The sequence below is a fragment of the Sceloporus undulatus genome, chromosome 9 (genome assembly GCF_019175285.1).
Source record: "Sceloporus undulatus isolate JIND9_A2432 ecotype Alabama chromosome 9, SceUnd_v1.1, whole genome shotgun sequence".
NCBI classification, from domain to species: Eukaryota; Metazoa; Chordata; class Lepidosauria; order Squamata; family Phrynosomatidae; genus Sceloporus; species Sceloporus undulatus.
This window is the reverse complement of record NC_056530.1, coordinates 22,261,180-22,280,740: the sequence shown is the minus strand read 5'-3', so window position 1 is coordinate 22,280,740 and position 19,561 is coordinate 22,261,180. Positions and strand designations below refer to the sequence as shown.

Here is a 19,561-nt window from a genome sequence, read left to right as displayed (position 1 = left end):
CACTTCCGGCGCGGCTCCTTATTTGGCAGGAAGTGGGCTGCCGCTGCGCTCTCTCTCGGCCAGAGTGGCTCGGTCCCTTTCCCTCTCAGAGGCGCCTGAGGCTCACTATGTGGCAGCAGCCGCGGCAGCAGCAGCAGTCGCCACCGCCTCCGCCTCCGCCGCCGCCGGCCAACGCCGCCTCCGCCGCCGCCTCCGCCGCCGCCATGGAGGCCGAGAGAGCGGCGGGACTCCGGGCCCAGCAGCAGCAGCAGCAGGCCGCCTTGTTGGCCTCCTCCGCGGGGGGAGACCAGCCGCCTCAGCCTCCGGCTCCTCCGTCGCTTCAGTCGGCCTCGTCCTCCTCCTCCGCGTCCTCCTCGAACCGGGCCGAGCTGAGCCTCCCGGGCATCCTGCACTTCATCCAGCACGAGTGGGCCCGCTTCGAGGCCGAGAAGAGCCGCTGGGAGGCGGAGAGGGCAGAGCTCCAGGTCAGGAAGGCTAGAGAGGGATAGGGATCTATGTCTGTCTTCCATCAAGGCCTCTGCGGCCGAGGCTTCGGAGGAGGGCCTCCTTCGGGGTCTTCCTCGGAGGATTCCTCCTCCTTCCGCCGCCGCCGCCGCCATCTTGCGGGGAAATGGTGGCCGAGGGGACCTGGCTGCCTTCGGCGCCCAGGAGAGAGGCGCTTCCCTCCGTCCCCCCTTCGCTCGGGGCGAAGAGGGGCCTCCCTTGGCCTCCCCTTCACTCGGATTCCTGGGGGCCCTCCCCTGGGCTTTTCTTGGCTAGCTTTGGTCAAGGGGGGGGTAGTGGTGGTGGTTTGCCAGAGGGGTGACTCCTTTGGCAGGGAGTTCCTGCATGGCAGGAAGGGCCCGGACTGACTGCCCCCCCCCCGAGGTCTCTCCCAGAGGGCTTCCCCTGAGGCTGAGAGAGTGTGGCTTGAGCAAGTGGGTTCCCATGGCTGAGCAGGGATTCAGATTGCAGCCGCCCAGAAGCCTAGTGCCATTCTGACCCAGGGTTGTCTTGGCAAGGTTTAGAAGTTGGAAGAGAGACCCCCATCTGGGCCAGCCCCCTTTGGCTGTGGCTACAACAGACTCATTCACGGAGCTTATGCAATCTCAGTCAGTAGGGAAAACAGTAATAGAATCATAGCTTTGGAGGAGACCCAAGAAGGGCCCTGATCCAGTCCCACCCTGCAGATGGCCCTCCATCCAAAGAAGGAGACCTTGCCACCTTCCAAGGGAGAGAGTCCCACTGTCAGTCAAACTGCTCTTGCTGCCAGGAAGGTCCTCCTGAGGTTGAGGGGCAATCTCTTTCCTTGCAGCTTGCGTCCATTGTTCATCCAGGTCTTATTCTTATTCCTTCAATCTTTGGACTTCTCCCTTTTTTAAATGTATTATGTTCATCCTTCTGTACATTCACCTATTACACATTACACAGACATGTCCTATCCTACATCACCTCTTCATACTAATCACATCTACCCTTCACTATTCCTAGCCATCCACACCTCAAAAGTGGTGTCAAACTGCATTAATTCTGCAGTCTGAATGGTTGCTATTCACATCTTTATGGTGGGGGGGGGGGGAGAGGGCCTGTTAAAGGTCTCTGTCCAGCAATGAAAAGGATGGGGATGCATATTGGATTTGTTCTCTTCCCCTTAAGAAAGAGGGTGGTCATTTTTGTTGTGTGTGCCTTCAGTCATTTCCGATTTATGGCAACCCCAGGGTGACCTTATTACAGGCTTTTCTTGGCCGTAAAAGAAATACAGTTGGACATTGCTGCCCAAAGCCATTCTGGAAGAAAGAGCGAATGTGGCTGAAGTTTTGTGACATGAAATGCATCTCAAATGCCAATCATCTTACTGCCTCTTCCTGCAGTTAGGATGGATCTAGCAGATTCATGTAGCATGGTTCAAATCTTGAATTGTGAGGGATGCATGATCCAGGCATCCCTAGCCGCCACACTGGCCCACCTCTAGATGAAAACCTTCCTTCTTCTGCCCAATGTTGCTTGAGAGGATAGGAAATGTCAGGCTCTGCTTTCCTCCCAAATGTGATGTGATTTTCAAAATAGTGACTTAAAAGATATGTGAAAGAGGTTTGAGGGGGCATTTCTCCCCAAATCCTAAGACCCTTCTAGAAATGCTGCACATGAGATCTTCACCCTCATTTATAGAGACCAATGGTGGGAAATGTAGGCTTCCTGAGCTCCACAGTGATTGAAAGACAGCTCTTCTGAACATAGACTGAGATTGTCCCAGTTGGGTAGGATGCTTCCAGTGCTGTCTCAATTACCATTCATTACAGAATAGGGGAAGATATGCATAAGAAGTGTGCATTTGAGAGGGATGCTAATTCAAAAACTGTTTGGACTTATGATCCAGAAGTCTAATCCCCCAAACAGGATTTCAGTCCCCATTAATTTCAATGAAAGGTGCCTCAAAGTAGGTGTGCTTAGGCTTAGTTGTTTTAAAAATTATTTTAGGTGAGTGGTTATGTGCCTGCCCAAAACCTAATGGAGGAAATAGGAACAGGGAAGATGGATGGGATATTTTAATCCAAACAATGGCCATGTTGAGTGGATGTGTTTAGTGCCTGCCTTCACTTGACTGGGGGATATTCAGAAGCATTCCTGGACCTGAGCCTGGGTATAGCAAACAGAGAAGAGAACGAGATTCTTTCCTTTGTAGGGAATGGGGAGAGAAAGCCGTGGCCCACACATGAGTAGGCATGGAGAATTTGTCCCAAAGTGTTACCTTGAAAAAAAATTAAGAGATAGAGCGTAAGTGACATCTCTCCAACTGATGGGTGGCACATGGAAGGACCACATGGCAATGGAGTGGGTGAATATCACAGCCAGCCATTCCCTAAGAAAAGGGGATAATAACCTTGAAGCGTATGTGAGAAGCAGGAGAGGATCAGTGCCTGTTGTTCCCAGGTGATTGGGAAGCAGCTGTCCCCATTGCCATAAGATCTTTTGGGAACTGAGATTGTACGGGATGCTTGTATTTGGGGGAAGGGCATTGGACAGAAAAGAAGTCTACTTAAGCCTAAGGACAAGTGATAAGTCCCCCCCCCCACACACACACACCCGAGGAACTGAAGGCAGTTTGGAAGCAGGTTTTCTCTTTATAGATCTGTATGTTCGTCCTCTTATTCTTCTGATAAACCAGTTTTTGAATTGTGCTAAAAGCCTGTTCTACTGGAGGAAGCTTGGGGTGGAAGAGAGGAAGCATTGGCTCTGTCAAATCTCTTTCAGCTCTTTTGAAAAGCGACAGGTTGTCTACATCCAAAACGGTGTGGGAGGCTCAGTCCGCGGAGGGAAAAAAATCTCTCTCCAAACTGACACTTGGGAGCATCCATTACAGTGGTGGGGAAAGTATAGGCTGCAGAGGGCCCCAGCCTCTTTCTTGGGGCCTCTGATTTCCCCTCCTGAAATCTCCAAACCCTCTATGCTCCCAAAAAATGCACAGGGGCAAAAATCCCCAAAACTCTCTCACTGGTGCTGTGAGTGCTGGATATTCTCAAATGCACACCCACTTGCCAAAACCTAAAATAACTCCAGGGAATCTGGAGATCACAATTGCAAGTCAATTCTGGGTGCTATTTTTGGCTGAAAATGATGCAGTGCAGCCTGCTGTGGGGGCAAACACTGGCCCCCGCCACAGTTGCCCACTTGCAGCTTAATAAAACACACTGCAGCAGAAATCATTCACTTTGAGACCTCTTTAACTGCCTTGGCTCAGTGCTAAGGAGTCCTGGGAATTGTAGTTTATTGTCACACCAGAGTTCTCTCTGACAGAGAAGGTTAAATGTCTCACAAAACTAGTTCCCAGAATTCCCTAGCATTGAGCCAGGGCAGTTAAAGCACTCTTAAACAGGACTGTCTTCTTCTCTGAAGATGCCAGCCACAGATGCAGGTGAAACATCAGGAACAAATTCTTCCAAGAACATGGCCACATAGCCTGAAAAACCCACCAAAAAAGATGAACTAGAAGTGCTTTAACTTGTCGTGGTGTATACAATTTCCTTTTTGCCATTCAGCCGCCACTCAACAAACGGGTTTCTCTAGTCCAGGGGTGTAGTGAATAAATTGTGAAGGGCATGTGTTCCTCATAACAGTCTCTACATCCACGCCCCAAAGGAGAGTCCGGAAATACAGGCAGCAGGTTTGATTGGTATCAACAAACCGGTTTCGAGCAACTCTTATCACCCCACAAGAGCAGGTCTTTTGCAAGCCCAATGCACATTCAGGTCTAAGCCATTCCAAAATATTTAGCATTACAACAGAGCTTTGTTGTCGTCTGCCTTCAGCTCCTTTTTTGAGTCGACCCTATTGTGGGATTTTATTAGCAAGATTTGTTCATAGCAGGGTTTGCCATTCCCACTTTCTGAGGCTGAGAGACTGGACTTGTTCATGAATGAGTGGTGATTCAAACCCTCGTCCCCCAGAGCCCCAATTCAACCCTTAGGTCACTACACCATGCTGCATCTGATTTCAGACATAGCTCATAACAATATATGGTTGCTGGGGAAATCCATTGCTGTACCGCTACTGTGAGAAATGATGCTCAACTCAGAGAGAATGAGGAAAGCCTGAGAGGGTTAGCAGGTTAGCGTAACTGTCTCTATTAATCAGAAAGTCCCAGTCCTCTGGACCCTGGAAGGTCCGTTGAACCATTGTGTGAAGCTTTGAAATGATACAAAAGCTTGGAGAATTACTATCCCAAAGGTGAATGTGGGAGTGACTATATGTACTGCATGTGGGGAACAAAACTTTGAGGACCACACAGTAAGCAAGCAGCCAAAAAAAAATACCATGGAAATGATAAAGCAAATCACCCTTTCAAGCTATCTGTCAAATGAGATTAGTCTCCTTATCCTGAAAGGCTTAAATTTGTGTTTAAAGACAGCACAGTTTGGGTTTTTTAAGGCCCCCTTGAAGTACTAGTTCATTAAGCCTCTTCACTTATGCAGCCTAATCTTTCAGCAGGATTTTGAATTTAGGACAAGAGTCTGAGATGTTGTTGAAGGGAAGTAAATGAGTCTGTGTCTTAGCCTCACATCCATGAAAAGCCAGTTTCAGAGCTCTTTCTCTCCCTTCAGACAACCCAGTTCCTGGGCACCATCTACACTGCGGAGATAATGCCCTTTGATGCCGCTTTAGCTGCCAGGGCTCTCTGACGGAGAAGGCTAAATATCTCACAAAACCAAATCCCAGAATTCCATAACATTGAGCCATGGCAGTTAAAGCTCCATCAAACTGCATTATTTCTGCAGTGTAGAAATATAGACCCTGCTTCTCCCGTTTGTTGAGTGGCCATGTTCTAGAACATGGTCACATAGCCTGAAAAACCCACAAAAATGAAGAGTTTATTCCTGACGTTTCACCAGCAGCTGTGGATGGCATCTTCAAAGGAAGTTTTAATTTTATTCCAGTGTATATTGCTGAAAGGGTTTGCCTGAAACTTTACCCGAGTGTGTACCTGCATGTAATGCCTTTTTTCTGGACAGGAATATATGTGCCATATTGTCAGAATCCTGTGTCCCTAACTTTTAGTTCTTGCTCCCTTAGGCACAAGTGGCCTTTCTTCAGGGAGAGAGGAAGGGCCAAGAAAACCTGAAGACAGATCTTGTGCGGAGGATAAAGATGCTGGAATATGCTTTAAAGCAGGAAAGGTGAGCTGCATGCACACCAAGATGTCCTCTTTCTGGAAACAGAATAGACATTCACAGCCATAATTGAGAGAGACCTCTTAGTTGCTCAGCTTGGAAGCCAGAGCCCTTGTTTTGAGAGGCAGTGAAATTTCCCTTTCTTGTGGTGGGAAGGTACAAGCTGGGCTCTTTCATCTCTAAATGCCATCCAGATATGATTGGGTGGCAGTCACTTCACCATTGTGTTGGATAGCATCTGCTTTCCGTAAAGACAGTAACAAATATTTACTGCTGTATTTGTTTCCCACATTGGTTCCTAAGGTTCTTTTGCCTGTTCCAGGTCAAAGTATCACAAGCTGAAATTTGGCACTGAGCTGAACCCAGGAGAAAAGAAACCTGATACATCAGAACCAGGTATTGTGGGGTGTGAGACGTCTGTGGATTTCTTGTCTCTAGCAGGGACCTGTTGTCTTGTAATTTGTAAATTATCATGGGCCTAGATGGCTCTAGATAGATTTTAAAAAGTCATGTTTAAGAAGTAGGTTGAGCAGAGTATATGGGATTGAGTGGTGTTTCCTCAAACTTAAGAGACTTTCTGCTAGTTATAAGAGACAGAACTAGTATAAATCCTGGGTAGGCAACTTTTGATTATCATTTCTGCCATCCTTAAGACTACCCCCCAGAAGATGGACTATCCCACAGTACTTTGAGTATTTCTTTTTAACGAACTATGCCCCCAAAGCTTTGGGAGGTAGGAAAAGGTCATATTTTGGAGGGAAGTTACTAGCCAGGAAGGGCGAAGTGCCTCTGGACTTATACAGAATGCTACCCTTTCCCAAGTCACAGCCTCTTTCTTCAATTGAAGTGAGGAAAAGGGCTTCCTCTCAGCTTGAGGTCTCTGTTGTTCTTGTTGTTATGTGCTTTAAGTCTACTCTGACTGATGGAAACCTCATCCTAGGGTTTTCTTGGCAAAGTCTCTTTGCAGGAGGTTTGCCATGGCCTTCTTCTGAGGCTAATAGAATGTATGGTTTGCCCAAGGTCACCCATTGGGTGCCTCTGACTGAGCAGAAATTCAAACCCTGGTCTCTTGGAATCCTAGTCCAACACTTAAACTGCTACACATGTCAGTCCTCGCTTCCGTGTGGGCTGATTTCAGAAAATTGAGCCTTGCCTATCCTAACAAACCTTAGTATAGCACAGCAGTTGGAAATGTGCTTATGGTAGCACTCATTGCTAATGGAAGCCTTCCATTGTTTTACACCTAGTCTCCAATGGACCAGCGGAGCCCATTTCCTTGGAAAGCAATCAATTCATGTGGAAGGAAGGCCGCCAGCTCCTCCGTCAGTGAGTAGTGAGACTCCTAGGGCTGAGGTTCTGGGAATCCAGGGAAGGGGATGAGGGACCTTTGCCAGCAATTTCTCATAAGCTGGTTGCCAAAGGGGCAGCTACTCTTTAAACCAGGGTTGGGAATTGTCGTTGGACTGTAACTTCTAGCATTCTTCACTGTTGGCTGTCCAGGGAGTTGTAGTTACTCAATATCTGAAGGCTTGATAATTCCAGTATCTGCTCTAGAGAGATTTGACATAGAGCCTATCAGTTGCTGGCCTGCACAAAACTGAAGACATATGCTTCCTCCTCCCTCTTGTGACTGAACTCCCCAGGTACCTGGAAGAAGTGGGCTACACAGACACTATCCTAGACATGCGTTCCAAGCGGGTTCGCGCTCTGCTGGGACGCTGCTCCGTGGAGTTGAATGGCGCTGCTGAGCCCAGTGGCTTGGGGACGGGGCCAGCTTCAGGGCCTCCTGGTCTGAACGGGGGAGAGTCTCTCCTTGTCAAGCAGATAGAGGAGCAGATCAAAAGGTGAGTGGCAGCTGCGTTGGCTGTAGGGCTCTGTGTGAGAGTGAGAAAGAGGGGGGGAAAGAAAGTGAACACCCACTCTCCATATGCTAGACCTCTAATTTGACTGAGAGTGTGACTTCTCTCCAGTTTCCCTACTCACTGCTCTCATTGGCCAACTTCTTTCAGGAGTGAAGCCTGGACCAGTCTCTAACCTCTGTACTGAAATCTTTATTGATATTTCCTGCAGTATACAGTGGGTCCTTGGTATTTGCTGGTTTTTGGTTCCAGGACCCACCCACCTCATGGATACCAAAATCTGTGTATGTTCAAGTTGCATTATATACAGTGATGTAGTAAAATGATGTCCCTTATATAAAATGGCAAAATCAAGGTTTTCTTTTGTTATGTTTTCAAGCCATGGATGGTTGAATCAGTAGATGCAGAATCCAAGGATACATTGGGGCTAACTGTACCCTGCCAGTAGGCATGTGAAATTTCTGGAAATTTTGAAGCCATGTGGGGGCACAGACAACTCTTTTTCCCAGTTTTTTGGGGACTGAAAGTTGTTGGGAAAATGCAATCTTAGCACTGTTTCCAAATCGAAAGTCATTTTGTTACTTTAGGAACATTAAATTTCATCATCTGTAACTTGGATTGGCAGGCAATTGTCATGTTTGCTATGTTAAGAGTACAGTTTATTCAGAATATAATGAAAAATTTAACATGCTGGTTTGCTCATTTATCTTTTTGTTTTGTAAATAGAGTTACATAGTCTGGAACTGTAAGAAACACCTGAACTATAAGGAATGTCTTTTGGTTCAGGATAAACAAACAAATACAAATTAATAAAATTAAAGCAGAAGAAACTGAAAGTGTTATGAAAACAAAATTATCATGCCACCACTAGTTCTGCATAGCATCAAGCAGAAATAATAAACTGATTTCCATAAAAAGAACTGAGAATAGAAGACCTAGAGTAAGAATTGTAATAAACGAATACCATATGTATTCTTATATAAAAGTCTTTCGTATTTCTACCTCCTACTGGTAGTTAAAGTGTTAGAGGATTTCACCACTGAGTTTCAGAGTGGGGACAGTGGGAAGTATCCTTATCTACCTCCAAGGAAGGTCCTGGCTAATGCTGGCTTTCATAGTTCTTTTCTGCCATTCATTCAGACGGAGTTATTCTGGTCTTTTCTTGTCTCCTGTATAGCAAAGAAAGTGTACATGTTCTGTTTGGGAGAAGGGGCTATGATTAAGGAAGGCTGTAAGTGATCTTGCATGGAATGTGTAATGAAGTTGGTGAGCGTTGGTAAACCAGAAATGGACATGTTGCATCAAACCAAGAAGAAAATTTGTATGCACTTGCTTTAGGAGTTGGTATCCTATCTCCAAACAAAACATTTTGTACCATTCAAAAGAAATCTATAATGTCAACTGTACTTTTCCCTGTCTTTCTACATGAGGGGTGCCACAGGCTTCAAACTGCATCTTCCCGTGTTAGACTCTTCCTATTTTTCTGGTTGGCAGGAATGCTGGGAAAGAGGCAAAGGACCGAATTAGCAACACAGTGATGGAGAAGATCCCTTTCCTGCAGGGTTGTGAAGAAGATAGTGATGAAGAGGAGGACTTGGAAAGCCTACCTTTAGAGACACAGCGGCAGCACAAAAAGCAGCGAGTAAAGGTACCACTCTCCTCCTCCATTTAAAATAATAATAATTTGGAATCATCTGCCTCTTTTACTTCATTTACCAACCCACTTAGCAAATGTAACTTTCATTTGGTCAAATAATTCCTCTCATCCTACTACATTTTTATACTTGCCAGTCAAAAAGTTGCAAGCACTCTTGAGAAGATTCGTGTCCAATTTTGCCTAGTCAAAGGGACAGAAAAAAAGAAGGCATAGACCTAATTTATTCTGTGATTAGCTCAGTTTTCCCAAACAAGAAGCAAGCATGTTTGTGCAAGAGAATTACCCGTGTATTTGTCATTCAGTTGGCACAATAGAAAACGGGTTGCAGTTTTGGAGTGGGGGAGAGATTGCAGTGCCAGCTCCTACTTTTAATAGCAGGGGGGCTGATCTAATAAGTGTTCCATTTCTGAAGGGAATTAGTATCTAGTGATTTTCATTAAGAAGAAGTTGGATTGTAGCCTTTGTTGGCAATTCCCTTAAGGCAATGGAAGCCCACACATTAGTCACAGGTTTTCATTTAAACCTGTATGCTCACTTTTCAGTTGATAATGTCACTTGAATATTTTGCCTGTCTCTCAGTCTTAACTTTTTACCCATCCAAGTTGAAAAAGCAAAATGGGAATTGCCACTTCCTAGCTCAGCCCTTGAAGGATTCTGGGAGGTATAGTGTGAAAAAGAAACTTTTTCCAAGCTGTTTTCTCTGTTTGGGGACAGAATGGAGTACCTAACACCTCTGCCATCTCTCCCACCTCCAAATTGATCTAGTCATACTCCTAAAATGCAACTTTTCCTCTAGCCAGACCAGTGTTGTTCTTTGTGAGGGCATTGATGACTCACCAAACTCTGACTGTCCCATTCTCTTCTCAGCTCACCAATAAGCCCCTGATGCCAGAAGTGGAGGATGAAGATGATGACGAAGACTCTGAGGATGCACTAAGCGAATTTGACTTTCTGGGCTCTGGGGAGAACGGCGAGGGATCCGGGGACACACGGCGGGCCGGAGATGGCAATGAGCTTGGTAATTACAGAACTCAGTCTCCCTCCTTTTTGTCTAAGATCTATGGGCAATCTATCATGTAAGATCTCTGAATTGTGTCCTAAAGAACTGTATCAGGGTGAGGATATCAAAATGCCAGTACGCTGTTTCATAAATTGCCAGGGTTCATCCAATGGGTATCACTTTGCAGCAGAAGCTGAGACTTGTGAGCTGTTATATGGTGGAGGAGTGATCCTTTTTAAAGAATATGATAGGCCACAGGAATCCATTATTAAAACCCCCTAAGAGGTGACCATCCAACCTTGCTTAAAAACCTCCAAAGGGAGAATCGACCACCCTTTGAGGCAGTCTGTTCCACTGTCAGACAGCTCTTATTCTCAGAAAGTTCCTAAGGTTTAGTTACACTCTCTTTTCTTGTAATTTGAATCCACTGTTTCTGGTCCTGCCCTCTGAAGCTGAAGAAAACAAGCTCGTTCCATTATTACATAGCAACCTTTGAGATATTTAAAGAAAAGTCTAAAGATTTATGGACTTCTCTCTTCCTCAGTTTTCTGCCTGCCTTTTACAGAAACCCGCAGGGTGAAGCTGCAAGGTATGCTTGCCGACCTTCGTGATGTGGATGGACTTCCTCCTAAGCCATCCATGCCCTCAGCCATCTCCGGTCAGCCCAGATCTCATGAAGGTGATGGATTAGTTAGCCCCCTGAGCTTTCGATCTTCCTGTTCCCTTTTGTGTGTATCCTGCTTCTCCTGGCCTCCTCCCCTTTTCTTCTGTACAGCCTGGCATGTTGCCACACATATAAAATATTTTCTCTCCCCTTTCCTCAAAACAGGATCACTGGGGTTCTCCTCGGATGTGTTTATAATGGACACAATTGGTGGGGGAGAAGTCAGTCTGGGCGACCTCGCTGATCTGACAGTTACCAATGACAATGAACTAAGCTGTGATGTGAGTAGCTGTAGAACTTGTACTTCCACTGTTGGCTCGATTTCCCCCATCTCCTGCCTGTTCAATCCCTCTTCTGCTCATCCATCTGCAAGGTGACTGTCATAGCAAGAAAAAGCAGGTGTGGAAGTCCTTCAAAAGCAGAGGCTCTTAACCTGGGGTCCACAGACACTCTGCCTGGGGTCTTTGCACTTTTCAGGGGATCCATGAACCTGGATGGGAGAAAGTTTGCATCTATATTTTCACTAAACTCTCTAATGGAAATTTAGCATTTCCTTCAATTATGCATGTAGGCAACAAATCACAGTGGTGTCAGCACTACTAGTGACTTCATCAGGAATAGAAATTGTAGATATTTTCATACCACTTTGCAATTGTTGCAGATATCTCAAAAATTTAAATATTATTTTGAGAAGGGACCCATAGACTTTGCAGTTCTGCCAAAGGGCTTGATGGCACAAAAAGTTTAAGGACCCCTCTTTTTGAGGGGAAGGAAGATTTAGAAGGGGCACATAGATAACTAATTATTCTTTCTCCTCTACAGCTTTCCGACAGTAAAGATGCCTTTAAGAAGACGTGGAACCCGAAGTTTACCCTGCGGAGTCACTACGATGGCATCCGGGCTCTGGCATTCCACCATGTGGAGTCTGCCTTGGTCACTGCTTCAGAGGATGGCACACTCAAGCTGTGGAATCTCCAGAAAACAGTGGCAGCCAAAAAGTGAGCACTAAGAGAATCAACCAACTTATATCCCAGAGCAGTTAGCATAAAAATGGGTCAGCCCTTGGAGGCAGCAAAACCAAAGAGCCCGTCATTGTTGGAAGAGCGTGAAGGTCAATCTGTCAAAGCTAATCTGCTGTGGACCAGATTGGGGGAGCTATTGGTGTGGGGGGATAGCTCCATGTAAATAACATACTGGCTTTTTAAAAATGTGCAGAAGCATAGATTGCCTGACTCATCTTTTCATTGTCTCTCCTTCTCTGCCATTACAGGAATGCAGCTTTAGATGTAGAACCTGTCTATGCATTCAGGGCCCACAGGTGTGTATGTATAGAAGAGTACAGTATATGTGTGTATGGGGGGGGCTTTTATTGAAAGCTGACCCCCTACCTGAATGAGCTGTATATGTGCCTAAGATACTTTACTGCCTGAGATACAGCAACAAGATTATTCCTTGCTCAAGGCCTACTACATTATTTAGTATTTAAGGCAGAAAATTCCTGGTTTAAAGACCAGCTCACCCTTTGATCTTTCTCCCTGTCTCTCACATACCTGTTGTTCCTTGATAGGGGTCCTGTGCTTTCTGTCACTATGGGTTGCAACAGCGAGTACTGCTACAGCGGTGGATTGGATACACGGATCCGTTGCTGGAGGATCCCAGATCTCAGCATGGATCCTTACGACGGTTATGGTAGGGACCGTTATCTGCTCATCCTAACTCAGCAGCATCTCACCTCGTTGCTTCTTGGGTGCCAGTGGCTGATAATCACTGTGGTTTTACAGGGGAAGGAACTTGCAAGTGACCCCTCACATTGCACATTTAGATCTGAGAGCGTGTGGTGATGGTGGCATAGGTAATTTGATTGATTGAAATTTTATTTATATACCGCCGTTCCTATGATCACGGCGGTTTACAAAACAAAATGAAAATACAATACAGTACAGTAATGATTCCTGTTAACATCCAGCCCCTGGCAAAAGGAGGTGGGAAGAGGGAATCCTACCACATTGAATAAGTTGAGAAGCACTAATACAAACTAACTGCAGAAGTCTCATGCCTCCTTCATTGCTGCGTTGATTTTAATGGCAGGCCAGTGATGTTAAACTTCCCTTTTTTGTGCAGACCCTAGCATGCTCAGCAACGTTTTGGATGGCCACACAGATGCTGTCTGGGGCCTGGCCTTCAGCCCCTCAAAGAACCGCCTAGCCTCCTGCTCTGCAGATGGCACAGTGAGGATATGGGACCCAAGCAGCAGTGACTCCTCCTGCCTCAGCACTTACAACACAGAGAGTGGTGAGCTGGGCCTCTTTTATTATCAGGGCTTCTAAAGATGCCTAAATACCCTACAGGCCTGGTTAATATTTGGATGGTGACCACCACAGAATACCAGGTGCTGTAATTTGTATTTCAGGGGATGGCAGTGCCAAACCACCTCTGAGTATTCCTTGCATAAGAAAAACTGAGGCAGTTAAGGCATAATCCCCTCTGGCCAAGTCTGCATTCCCCAGGAATGAGCTCATCTGGCATACTAGCTGAACCAGGGCAAAGGCTGCAGCAGCCTCCTAGCCTTCCAGGAACAAGGTTTCAATAATACTGGACTTTCAGTAACCTTCTCCAAGCTTTGTGCATGTAATTTATTAATTGATCATAGTTCCTCTTCCTCTCAGCTTCCCAGAAAAGGGAATCATACTGACAGTAGCAAATCAATAAAGATGGTGTGACTGTCATTCTGTTGCAGTTACCAAAAGGAAGTAGGTATAGGAAGCAACTTTTGGACTGTGCTAAATAATGGACAGTAGAGGGAGCCCTCCTCTTCTTAACTGGCAGCTGCTGTCTTGAACTGGTAGTCTAGAACTATTTCTCCTTGCAGAGCATTCATTATTTCTGGTCCAACCTGGTTCAACATGTGCAGTATTAGTTGGCTTCTGTAGTATCTGAGGCATTACCTCATCGGAGCCAAGTCTTTTCTTAACATAGAAATTGGGTTCTCAAAGCTGGGAAAATGGGGGCAGCAGGAGGTCCTGTATTTTGAAGCCATGAAGAGGTTCATCCAACCTCAAGATTAGGCAAGGCTTATTGTGATTGGTAAGGAGAAATCGCATGTAATTGGAAATCTCCCCCTCCAGCTCATCCTTTGAATCGTACGATGCAGATCTGGTGTCCAGATGCTTTTCTCTTTCCTCTTCTGTAGAAAATGGAATCCCAACTTCCATCACATTCTCCAGTACTGAACCCACACATGCCGTGGCAGCTTTTCAGACAGGCTATGCAGTTCTTTATGATGTGGAGACATCCTGCCCTGTCCTGACACTGGAATCTAGACCAGCCAATGGTGAGTATGGGCAGGAGGGAAGATAGCCATGTAGTTGATTTCTTGTCTTTAATTGGAACAAGAGACTTTTCTAGACATGCAGTCTTGGGAGCAGGGACTCTCTAGTTCTGGGGGAAAGTCAGTACATCTTGGTTAGGCTTGAATCCGTTTAAGAACTTTGGTAATGTGTTTCTCTCCAGGACATTTTGCTGCATTTATTGCTTTTTCCCTTCTAGTTTTAGTTACTTCATTGAACGAGTAATCGTTTGTTTAAATATATCCGTTTTAGTTAGCTTATTTTGGGCAGGGGGAATAGCAAATGCTCTAAAACAGGGGTGGCAAAGCCAGCCACATTACCCATCCCTGCCTTAAATCAATCCTTGTGGAGCACAAAGATACTTCATGGTTAGTTGTGCAATGGTCTGACTGTAAGAAGAGTTTCAGGAGAGGCATTGTCTTGTGGGTGAGTAGGAAAAGAAGGGGTGCCTCTGTGAGGATAGTGCTGACCATCGCCAATTCTTTTTTACATATTAAAATAATATGCTTAGTTAATTGAGGGTATCTTCTTTTAATACTGCAGGAAAAATAACAAGTGTCTTCCAAAATTTGAGTGTAGAATTGATTTTCTTTTCCAAGGTCCCCTGAATAGAAATCCAAATAGGTTTGTAATGTAACATCCCAGAAGATATACCCAGCCTTTGTTCTTTTCTCAAGGAAAGATTTTTAGCCAACTTGACCATGGCCTAAAATTGGGATTCAACTTCTCTCAGCAGGGGCCAGTCAGATCAACCAAGTGGTGAGCCACCCAACCCAGCCAATCACAATCACAGCGCATGATGACCGGGGAATCCGCTTTCTAGACAATCGAACAGGTAGGTGACAGCTTGAGAGTTGCCCAATGGTGGAATTGATACAGTGGTGCAAGCTTGTCACCTCTGCCTCCTTCCTACTTTTAATAAGTCGCTCCTTAAAACACTGTTAACTGATCATCCTGTTCTCAGTATTCTTGTCCAAAATAGCCCACCAGAAGGAGTTACATACAAATGCTAATGTTCTGCAGTTGTTCTGAAATACTTGGGAACACTCTCCTTTTTCCACAGGGAAAGCTGTGCATTCTATGGTGGCTCACCTGGATGCTGTCACCTGTCTTGCTGCAGATCCCAACGGTGTCTTCCTTATGTCAGGAAGTAAGTCTTGCCTCTTCTTCTATATCCAGGGGGCTTTCTGGGGCATTGTGCTCCTAGACTAATTCCTTCGGTATAGATTGGAACCTTAAAGAGAAGGGAGGATATAGAAGCGGGGTGTATGTGTGTCATATACTGCAGATTGTTTGTCTGTCTCCAGATGGTGGCACTCCACTGACTTGTAGGCAAGGATGGACAAATAAAATTTCAGAGGACATATCCTCCTGCTGCATCCCTGCCCCACCCCAAAAAGAGAAAGCATCCCCCCACCTCGCTCCCAAATGGCTGCTAGGGAGCAGAGGAGCAATTTTCATTATGCCCTATCCCTGACCATTTTAGGCTGTGGACAGACTTGTTTTAGTAACAGGAAGTGACTCAGAAGTTGACTTGTGCATTGCTTCCTGTTAGGAGAAAAGCCTCCTCTAGACCTAATATGGCCTGTTTGGGAACCACCGACCTAAAGGCAACAGAGTAGATAGGAGGTATCTGTGGTCATGTGCTTTGCACCTGGCTGCTTGGAAATGCATATCCCTCTCTGCCCCTCAAAGTAACCCTATATGGCTCACTTCTCTTACTTCCCCAATGAAGACGGTTGAGGGATTTCGGAGGCACACCTGAAAACCACTATGCCCTCCTCGATGTCTCACCCATGTGTAGGCCTGTGACCCCCCCATAGTTAACCCCTTGACCCCCTGTCTCTTCCAGGCCACGACTGCTCCCTCCGGCTGTGGAACCTCGACAACAAAACGTGCACGCAGGAGATCACTGCCCACCGCAAGAAGCATGAGGAGGCCATCCATGACGTGGCCTTCCACCCCAGCAAGGCCCTGATTGCCAGCGCCGGGGCTGACGCCCTTGCCAAGGTCTTTGTGTGAGGAGAGGGCAGGGCCTGCAGGTAAGCCACACCCAGAGGGGCGGGGCAGGAAGCAGCTCAACCGGGCCCACCTCTTCATGGGCGCTCTTTCTCTCTCACTCACTCTTTCTCTGTCTCCCATTAGGTGTGTCCCCAGGACCTCCTCTGTTCTGTTGTTTTCTTTATTTCTTTCTCTGGCCCAGCCAGTGGTGCTAACACCTCTCCTCTTCGCCACGGGCGCCTCTCACCATCTCAACCCGAGCTCAGGACTGATCCCTGCTGGACAGCGGTGGCAGAGGCATGAGACCAGGGATCAGCGGGGGAAAGGCAGCTGCTTCTCTCACCTTGGGGCTCACCTTCACCAGCACTGAAATATTTTCCACTCATTTCAAGGTCGCCTGGTTTTTATTATTTCCCAGCTCAGGGAGCAGAAGATTCCCCCTCCCCCCTGAATTGTTGGAGGGGTGGCAATGGAGGGTGTTGAGACTCTTGTGATGTTGCAAAGGGCTTTTGGCAGCTCCCCAAAACATTTGCCTCCATGCTGTCTTGTGCACGAAGTTTTGACGTTTCCAGAAGTTTTAGCCCTCTTGGGCCTGTGACCTTCTTTTTAAAAGGACACCCCTGGCCAGCTGCAGCACAGCTACTGAACATTGACCAGGGCAGGCCAAAACTGAGCCATCACGACTTCCTCTCTCTCCCTCTTCTCTCATTCTTGGCTGTGTTCCTTCAGCTTAGCCAAATGAGGGACAGAAGATGCAATTGGAGTGACACTCCCACCCCCCAATTTCAGCTCTTAACAGCAGCCTATTGTGGCAGTAATACGTTCCAAGTTGCATGCTGACGGTTTGACTTCTTGTGTGGAGGAGAGACTGAATCATATGGTAGCTGCTTGGTCCACCAGGTTTTCTCTCCTCCCCATGTGCTTCCTAGAGTTTCTCATTCCTTCTAGCTCTCCCACCTCTTGACTCCCAAGGCACCCCTACGCTGAACATCCCACCTTCACAATACTGATAATGTATTTGAACACCAAAGGAGGAAGGAGCTCTTTACCTACCTACCTCCGACCTTTTGTTTCCAGAAACCCTGGCTAGGGCAGGAAAGCTTGCTCCTGCCTCTGCTTTGCTTCTGTCCTTATTGTGGAAGAGGCCACAGTTAAGAGGAGTGGGAATAGGTGTGGGAAATGAAAAAGGAAGGGGCAGGCAGCAACCATAGTTAAGTAAATAGGTGAGAGACTTGATTGACAAGATGGTGAGGGGTCATTGGTGGGCTGCTTGTGAGACTATAGGCTCCTAGTTACTTGTAATTGTTTCAAGAAGGGGCTGGAGTGATGGCAAGATCTGGGAAGCACAAAGGAGGGGGATTGAAAGAAACATACCAGTAAGCAAGGTGGGGTTAGTTCCCAGTGAACTTGGAAGGGGTAGGCAGCCAAGGGTGGCAGTCTTGGGTTGACAGTTCTGCCTCTGCTGGCAAAATGTTCAGATCTTGCCTCTGCTTGCACTTAAGGCAGGAGTTGTACTGGCTCCACTTGTGGAAGCAGTCAGATGTCTTGGGAGGTGGGCTGTATTTGTTTTTGTTTTTCTCCTGGGGAAGGAATCGCCCCTCAAGGTCCATTCAGATTCCACTCCTCTATGGGATCAACCCCATCTCAGCAATAAATAAATCTCTTCCGTCCCTATGCCCTAGCTGGGAAGGGCCTACAACCATTAATTTTCTTGGGACTTGCAGTCAGCCTCTTCCCAGAGCCAAGTAAAGGGGCAGGTCTGGCCCCAGCTAAAAAGCAAACCAGATTGGGCACTACAAGTGGCATCATGGGGTTGGGGTGGGTTTTAGAGGGAGGGCACATCTAGGGCTTCAAATACTGCTAAGGGGAGGTGCTGTCACGGTTTCTTGGGTTTATCAGCTTTGGGAGTTGGTATCACATGTGAAGTCTGGTAAAGAGGTGTTGGCTTCATGGTTCAAGTCAAGTGTGGGGAGGAACCAACCCTTGAGAGCCAGGAGCTTGAACTTCCATCCCCCTAACTTGTGTGGGTATTTGCAGGGGAGGGAGGGATTACTGTGTTTTTAAATATTTTATCTTTTTATCTTTGGTGTAACTTACCCTGCAGTTGGCAATCCTTACCAAAAACACTAAAAAAAAGACAATGAAGAAGGAATGCTGGCTGGATTGGCGCATGAATTGCACATGGATTTTAGTGAGCATGTCCTCAGGGTGGAGGGCAGGGTTGAACTTCAACTTGTCTTCCTGTTGAGGTGGGCGGTTAAGGGAAAGGTCAAAGGTTCCAGGTCAAAACGGCTTGGCATAGAGTCTGCCTGTCTTGATGGCCACATCAAAGCCTCTTTGTCCACTGCCTCTGGATTCTTCCACCTTGCTGAGTCCACCAGTCTGAAATTGGGATTGAAAGATATCTATGTCTTCTACAGGAAAACAACACACACGCACGGCTTTAGAGCACCCTTCCTGGTCACGGCACTTGCTCTGGGTGACTCTACCAGAGTCTGCTTTAGCACTAAAGGATAAGCTTGTTGTGGGGAGGCTCTGTTGTGCCCACATTCCCCTAATCAAGTGGAAGAGTAAAACCGTGAAAGTCTCTTGGTTTGGTTTGGTTTTAATGGTGGGAACTTTCTTCTCCCGATGGGATAACTTTTATACCTGGCTTAAACTTCCCTGACGTCCTCTTTATTGTTGTTCCTGGGGTTTAAAATGCCTCTTTCCTTGTATATTCTGTGTATAGTAAAAGAAAATCAGATTGGAGGGAGGGAAAACGAAACCCAAGAGACACACAAAGGGCTGATGCTGAAGTAACCACGATCACGTTATCACTGTGTGATAGTTTCTACGAGCCATGGTCTTTTTTAAAATAAAAATAGTGCTAATTTGAGCTAAAATAGGGACTGGGGAGGCAGTGGGTGGGTAGGGAGGGAGTTAAAGACACTGCTTTTGAAGACTGTGCTTTCTCTGAATCTCACGGGCACATCGGATAAGAGGCTCATCTTCCTCCTTCCAAACTGGGGGCCACCCTCTGGCACCCGACAACTAGCCACTTGCGAAACTTTTGGTCTAACCCCCACCTTTGCACCAGCCGGTCCCCAATTACCCCCCCCCCCCCGACCCTGATACGTATCTGTGTGCTGTATTTATCCAGACTGAGAGCACTCCTGCCTTTTTAAAAACGCCGGTTAGCTTTTTATTGTCTATTTATTTGAACTCTGTCTTCTCTCCCTTTTTTGTCCTCTTTAATCACAAGACTGAAGTTGTATGTGGGACAAAAACTGCCTCAGTAATAATATTAATAATAAAAAGAATCCTTTGGAATAAAAGTGAGTTTTTTTGGTGACATTGAATAGGAATAACCACTTCTTCTCCAGCCTCTGGCATGACTTTGTGATCG

General features: G+C 46.4%; 1 protein-coding gene across 4 annotated transcripts; it reads left to right on the top strand.

Annotated features, from left to right (window-relative positions):
• The first annotated feature begins 98 nt into the window (after window positions 1-98).
• STRN4 (striatin 4) lies at window positions 99-19,480 on the top strand. Of its 4 annotated transcripts, none has more exons than XM_042440506.1 (18): window positions 99-464; window positions 5,548-5,651; window positions 5,968-6,041; window positions 6,893-6,971; window positions 7,289-7,489; window positions 8,999-9,152; window positions 10,029-10,179; window positions 10,727-10,840; window positions 10,991-11,106; window positions 11,648-11,823; window positions 12,096-12,143; window positions 12,393-12,514; window positions 12,947-13,117; window positions 14,016-14,156; window positions 14,909-15,007; window positions 15,236-15,322; window positions 16,025-16,214; window positions 16,318-19,480. In XM_042440506.1, the coding sequence occupies exons 1-17, from the start codon at window positions 108-110 to the stop codon at window positions 16,192-16,194; spliced, it is 2,364 nt and encodes a 787-aa protein (XP_042296440.1). In that variant the 5' UTR covers window positions 99-107; the 3' UTR covers window positions 16,195-16,214; window positions 16,318-19,480. The 4 variants fall into 4 exon arrangements, with proteins under 4 accessions (XP_042296440.1, XP_042296439.1, XP_042296438.1 ...); XM_042440505.1 differs by having other exon boundaries at window positions 14,906-15,007; XM_042440504.1 differs by having other exon boundaries at window positions 10,706-10,840.
• The last annotated feature ends 81 nt before the right edge of the window (window positions 19,481-19,561 follow it).